The 7,619-nt window shown below is 38.3% G+C and overlaps 2 protein-coding genes across 2 annotated transcripts in view; one reads left to right on the plus strand and one right to left on the minus strand.

Moving 5' to 3' along the window:
- LOC125042632 (tax1-binding protein 3 homolog) overlaps nt 1-1,654 on the minus strand; it is a 13,656-nt gene extending 12,002 nt beyond the window's left edge. Inside the window, exon 1 of the mRNA XM_047638399.1 lies at nt 1,632-1,654. The gene's annotated coding sequence lies outside the window, so the exon portion shown is untranslated. The remainder of the gene's footprint in view (nt 1-1,631) is intronic.
- Nucleotides 1,655-5,222: 3,568 nt separating this feature from the next.
- LOC125042797 (pupal cuticle protein G1A-like) lies at nt 5,223-7,076 on the plus strand. The gene is made up of 2 exons (XM_047638697.1): nt 5,223-5,267; nt 5,992-7,076. Exons 1-2 carry the CDS (start codon nt 5,256-5,258, stop codon nt 7,006-7,008), a joined length of 1,029 nt encoding a protein of 342 aa, XP_047494653.1. The 5' UTR covers nt 5,223-5,255; the 3' UTR covers nt 7,009-7,076.
- The last annotated feature ends 543 nt before the right edge of the window (nt 7,077-7,619 follow it).

Raw genomic sequence — 7,619 nt, forward strand, 5'->3', positions numbered from 1 at the left:
AAGATTTAAATAACCTATGGCCTGGGGATATTAAAATAATGTTTCCAGTATATCTCCACCTTTAAAGTGTTCTCCAGAACTCCTGTTGCTTTGTAAGGCAATAAGAGAAATGTATAATCTAATTCGCAATTCAAGAGCTCCTTTGGTTTTACTATAATTAACAATTTTCAAGACCACCCTACAGGTAATTGTCTGAATGAGTCTATTGGTTTGTATTCACTTTAAAATGCTCTATATTTACCTTAAAATGCTCTAGATTTATTTTAAAATGTTCTATATTTACTTTAAAATGTGATACTTCCAGATACTACAAACTTCTATAGAGCTAATAGTTAGCCAGGGTACCACACCTGCTCCGAGTTCCCCATTCGAACAGTTATCATTGTCCCGCAAGGAAGTCGATATACTAATTAAGGCTTTGATTCAACAAGACAATAAAACCATTACATATACTGTACGTCCGACAAGAAATCATTATTGTTTATCGCTTTCACTATATTTAAATTTCGAGCCTCTCAATAATTATATTAATTCTCCATTGTGCAACAGCCTTTGAAACCATAAGGCTTTTTTGTTCATTACATCGTACTCTCCAACAAATAAACTGTCAAAATTAGGGTAGACTTTTCTCTATCCACAGTATTACTTCAAGACAATACAATGCAAACTGAATTAATTATTCAATGTACACATATTTCAGCGGTAGTTCATTTAAAGGATTTATCAGAGAACCGCCCAAATGGGTGACTTGAAGTAAATGTTCAATATTCTCCACAACCTCATAAATTGTCATTAACTTGCAAGATGAAAATACAAAGTTAGGACTTGGGTAAAGTATTTTTCCCGTTATCCAACACCCTGGGTAACCGGACAGGTGTGGGCAATTTGAGTTACGAGTTTGGATAAGGTAGAAAAAAATGTATATGTATATATACATCTCACAGTATACCAAAGCTAGGATATCATATGAGTATCTCCTAATACGTCAGGAATATAGGAGTAAAACCGAGTGCAGAACCATGGGTGTGAAACTCGTTTACTTCGATGGCCAAGATGGGATGTGTGAAAGTACGCGAATCGGATAACGTAATTCCTGGAAGAGAGAAAAACGGACCCATTTATGAATTATTTATACCATCGTATAATTTATACCATAACGTCGTAAAAGATGTAAATGCCATTTGGATGATTAAAAATAATAGTATAGTGTTCTTTAAGACCCAAGACCAGTGATGTTATGTAAAACAGTGGTAACGACTAATATTTCAGGATGCATGTTTTGACACCCCTAATCTGGATTTTTGTCCATGAAATTATTTCGGATTACTAATCCCACGCTGGAGGACATACAAATGTACATATACACTAACAAATTACAATACGTCAGTGTTACAATAATACATCACTAATAAATATCTTTGCATATTAATATCATTCTTCTTGCACTGATGTTTAGCCAAGCTACTTCTGACGCCCCACACACAAGATAAATCAAAATACCATCTTTTTTACAGAAATTTTAGTCAACAGGAAGTCGCATTGGGGGACAAACTAACCAAGGGAGAAGATAATGTCTTTATAACACGGAATTAATGAACTTCCGTGCCCTATGGTCGAATACATGGACTTACCCGTGCTTAGCTCAGGTGTGCAGTGACTCATCTTATCCAACGATGGCTTGAGGTATGTTTCTTATCTAAGTGTCTTGATTACTCGCCTTACATGACATGAATACGCCAATGATAAAGAAGGATTGATAATGCATGTGAAAACAGAGATTCGTGTACACCCACATATATACTTATATATATATATATATATATATATATATATATATATATATACATACACATATATATACATATATATATGTATATATATACTTATATATACATATATAAATATACATGCATATATATATATATACATATATATAAAGACAGTTACGAGTGCGCAAACACGAAACGGAAAACAGCCACAATAAGAAGTGAAAATGAATAACGTTTTGAACTCGTCAATAGTTCCTTATCAGACAGATGAATAACCGAAATGGAAATTACCCATTATACACACACACACACACATATATATATATATATATATATATATATATATGCATGTGTGTGTATGTGTGTTTGTGTGTGTGTGCATGTGTATATATGTATGTGTGTGTGTATATCTGTCTATATCTATTTATATATCTATCATATGTGTGTATATATGTGTGTGTGTGTGTGTGTGCGTGTATATGTATGTGCATGTTTGTATCTATAAATCTATCTATCTATCTATCATCTATTTATCTATCTATCATCCATCTATCTACTTTTCTACCTATCTATCTACCTATACATAATTATGCATACACATACATACATGCCTATACATATTTAATTATATATTTATATACACACATATACATACACAGGATGCGTTTGTGTATGTGTGTGCCATTTAAATTACACATAGCAACACAAGATGAGGAATGTTTGTTTCTCGTTCCTTGTGTTATTATTTTGCTTAAATAGTCTTCCTTTGTCTACAGAATTACATTTGTGTTCTCTGATTGAAACTATTCCTTGATAAGAAAGTTATTGATACGCAGACAAGAAGAAAAAATGGTAATGCGATACCGTGACGTCACAAAAATACGAAACTGCATTTAAAGGCTCTTATTACTTTTTTTTTTTCCTTTTTTTTTTAAGATAAATCCAAACGCCACTTTCTAAATATGTGAAAGCGGCCGCCATAGTCTCTTTTCTGTCTCTTTTTTCCGCATATTCATTTCACTCACAAGAATGTATACACATGAGCTAAATCAAAATTTTTTGACAATTTTAAAATATCCGTCACGTTTTTCTTTTGCATATTTACATTGGATTCACAAGAACATATGCACTTGCGTCAAATCCAAAATCTTTCACAATTTCAATAAATACATGGATACTTAAGAAAGTACATATTTGAGCCATACCTCAATTCTTTGACAAATTTGAAAATATCTGAAAGCACCAACCATTCTTTCATCTCAGACTCCTTTCTTTCACACAAAAAAACAAAACACATACATACTCTAGCGACCGCCATTGCTTCATTAATGTCTCATTTCTCTCGCATATTTACATTCGCAAACACATACATACTTGAGCCAAATTCAAAATATTTGACAGTTTCTAAATATTTAGAAGCGCCTGCCGTTGCCTCATTCATAGGTCCTTCCTTTCGCATTTTTACATTCACGAGAACATAAACAACGAAGTCGAACCCAAAATCTCTGACAACTTAAAAATATCTGGAAACGCCTGCCACTGCTTCCTCTCCCCTGTGTTCCTCCGCCAGCACCCCCGCCATGGCCAGCAGGGCGTCGCCAGGGCCTGAACTTTCCTCCGGCAGCCTTGGGCTTATCAGCAGGAATCACTCGGTCGGCGGCGCGGGCGACCCCTGGCTGCATCCGCCTGGGGACTCGTCTGCTGCGAGGGATCATGCGCTCACATGCACCTGCATACATGGCTGTTTGGCAGCACGCTCACACTCATAGGCACAAGCACATGAACGCAGGCACGCACAAACACACACACACACACACACAAACGTACACGCATAAAGACACACACGCACACACACACACACACACACACATATATGTATATATGTGTGTGTGTGTGTGTGTGTGTGTGTGTTTGTGTGGACATGTGTATCTATATGTATACAAACATACAATATATATTAAAGCAAATTTCTCTTCGTACGGTAACACCAATTGATAGATCCATTATATATATGTATATATATATGTATATATATATATATATGTATGGTAGAAAAACCTACAACTAGATATATTGTGCATTGCGGGGTTTTCTACCAAAGAATTAACACGACAGAGTATTTTATAATTCACACACAAACACATCTCTCTCTCTCTTTCTAATATATATCTATATATATTAGTGTGTATGTATACATATGTGTTTGTATATATATATATATATATATATATATATATATATGTGTGTGTGTGTGTGTGTGTGTGTGTGTGTGTGTGTGTGTGTGTGTATGTGCACACACACACAAACACACACACACACACACACACACACACACACACACACACACACACGTGTCTATGGATGTATATATACATATACATATACATAAACACTCCTGGATATGAGTATATACCACATCCAGTAGTGTAGTTCTGGTCCTGCGGAGTATGGACCTACTTCTTAGCAACTATTCCTCCCAGGTCCACTTCGACCCAGAGTGGAGCACCTGTCAGAGTCCCATCTATGGGATAAATAGAAATAAGGGTAGAGGGGACTCCTTAGCCTTGATTGGCAACCCTTCCAGAGACAGTGTCTCAATAAAAAACACTGTCGGGGATGGCAACGGGAAACCACCCTGACTGATCTTTCCCTTGCATTTATGGCAGCCATCTCAGGAAATGGCCCTTAATCCCATGGAAAAGACTGGTAATTTTAAGTGAATAGAAAATTTTATTAGATTTTGTGGCGCTAATACAGAAAATAGAGGAACATGGAGAAAATGGATGCTATATACATATATGCATATGCATACACACACACACATACACATACACACACACACACACACACATATATATATATATATATATATATACATATACATATACATATATACACACACACATATATGCATATATATAAATATATGTGCGTGTATGCATAATATATATGTAAATATGTGTATATATAGACAGATAGATAGATATATATAGATATACATGGATATATATGTATATGTAATATATATATATATATATATATATATAAATATATATGGATGTGTGTGTGTCTGCGTGTGTAAACACACACATACACACACACACACACACACACATATATATATACATATATATATATATTTATATATGTATATATATATATATATGTGTGTGTATGTATATATACATATATGTATATATATACATATACATACCCTTATTTCCTTACGTCCTCTATTTCTCTCTCTCTCTACATATACATACATATATATATACATATATATATGCATATCCTTGTCCCCATATCCCTTTGTCCCCCTTATATCCTCTCTCTCTCTTTCCCCGCATCTCTTTCCCTCGAACGTAGGCCTAACAACTGTCCCCGATGGGCGTGGTCATCGTCCTCGGAGGTCACGAGGACAACCCTCCTATATATACGATTCCTGAGGCCTCCTTCGCCAGACTTGATCTCAGGTGCTTCGGCGACATGAGTCCTCTTGTGAGTGTGCTGGTGCTTGCTTTTTTTTTTTTTTTTATAGTACTGTTATTATTGTTTTTATGATCGTTAACAACCTTATTATTTTCATTATTATCATTATCTTTATTATTATAATTATTGTTACCAATATTATCATTACTCCATTAGTTTTGTCTTCAGTGCATATTGAAAACAGGTATATCGTCGCTATGCATTCGTTGTAAAATACAAATTAGATACATTTGATGGGAAAATAAGTAATACTTTATGCCACGTGTCATTTCTGGGACATTGAGAATCACACACGCGATTTATATCAACATTTGCACTTAGACTACTAAGATAAAAAAAAATCCGTGTTAATTCCTAATTATAAAATCTGAGCGAACGATTCAAATTTTACACCTAAATCAATTTATCTGTATGCAGTTTCTCCTGTTACACCTGAAGACAATAAGTAGAATCTGATAATAAACATATATTTCTTTCCCCTTTCATCTATATTTTGTGTACGGAAACATCCATACATATCGATGGCTATATAATTTCTTCTTCAGCAGGTTATGTGAGCAGTAAGCGCTGTTTACTAGAAATCTTACCTCCTCGTAATTATTGATAATCGCGGTGATATAATCAGCCTACAATTTACTTACCTTTTCCTAAGTCCAAGATTCACACAAAGTTGCTTTTTCAAACCTTTAGATGTTGGTTAAGCGATTTTAATCCTGTTAATGTTTTTTCCCAGAATCTTTTGCCTTTGTTGGTGGCGGGATGCTTGGCCGCCCCCGCAGACCTCCTGAGCCTGCCGGCGTCTTTTGGGTTACACGTCTCCCCTTCGGGTCCCCTGGAGGTGAAGACGGTCCAGATCCCCGCGCCCTTGGCTGTGGCTCCTGCTGCGTTTCCTCCTACGCTCACCTTTGCCTCCGTGGCCGAACAGGCCTCAGAAGCTGACCTGAAACAAGACCAGATTTCTGTCCCTGCCTCCGTCGTCATCAACCCCGCGCTTCCCTCGGCGGCGGTCTTTCCCCCCACCTTCGCCGCTGCTCCCGCCGTCGCCATTGATGGGGTTTCGGTCGTGGCCTCTGCTTTCGCCCCGTCCCACGTGCGCCTTGACGTGCCCGCGCCCGTGCCCTTCGGCGACGCCCCCGCCCCCGAAGAGCTGGTGCAGCGAGTGCCTGTGAAGGTGGCGGGTCGCCCCGTGATCTCGCACACACCTCAGGTCACCGAGGTTCGCCCCGAGCTCAAGATCATCGAGAAGACCTACGACGTGGCCGTGCCCAAGCCCGTCTATGAGACCAAGGAAGTGACTCCCATCGAGCACAAGTTCGTGGCCGAGCCGTATGCCGTGCCCCAGCCCTACGCCGTGCCGCAGCCTTTCGCCGTGCCCCAACCCTATGCCGTACCTGTGCCTGTTGCAGAACCAGTGCACGTGCAACACCACGTAGCTGCTGCTCCTGTTGCAGGCCAGTATGTAGCCGCTGCCCCTATCGCAGGCCAGTATGTAGCTGCTGCTCCTGTTGCAGGCCAGTATGTAGCTGCTGCTCCTTTTGCAGGACAATACGTAGGCGCTGCTCCTGTTGCAGGCCAGTACGTAGCTGCTGCTCCTGTTGCAGGCCAGTATGTAGCTGCTGCTCCTTTTGCAGGACAATACGTAGGCGCTGCTCATGTTGCAGGCCAGTATGCAGCTCCTGCATCCGGCGTCCTGCACCACACTCAGTCCTTCCCTCTTCTCAGTCCTGCCGTTCAAACTGCATCTGCGTAATCGAAACAATTGCTACCTGGGATCTTCAGCTAAACCCTGAACAATCTGTAAACACAAATGCAATTCTCATAATTCGTACGGTCGTAAAGTAATAAAATAAACAGTCTATTAATCCTCAGACAATTATTCTTAAACCTCAGTTTAATACCCTAAGCTCATATTACCTTCCGGTAGTATCTTGATCCCCCCTAAAAAAAAAAATATATATATATATAAACACTTACACACACACACATACATATAAAATACACACACACACACACACACACACACACACACACACACATATATATATATATATATATATATATATATATACGCATTAAACAAAATCCTGCTACAAGTACTCAGCAGAATCTGACCTCTATGTCTGTCAAAGCGGAACGTCAGTTGGTGAAGCTCCTTTGGAGTTTTAGTTTCAGGTTTCAGGTGATACTATTATCACTATAATTATTATCACTATTAGCTTCATCACTATTATTGTTATTGTTAGTATTATGATCAGTATTATTGTTGTTAGCATTAAAGGAACACGATATGAATATCTGGGAGCAGAGCTGAATACGGTGTCGCGCCCTGGCCAGCGGAGGGTCGGATAAAGAAAGAAATTA

This window comes from Penaeus chinensis, chromosome 32 (genome assembly GCF_019202785.1).
Source record: "Penaeus chinensis breed Huanghai No. 1 chromosome 32, ASM1920278v2, whole genome shotgun sequence".
NCBI lineage: Eukaryota > Metazoa > Arthropoda > Malacostraca > Decapoda > Penaeidae > Penaeus > Penaeus chinensis.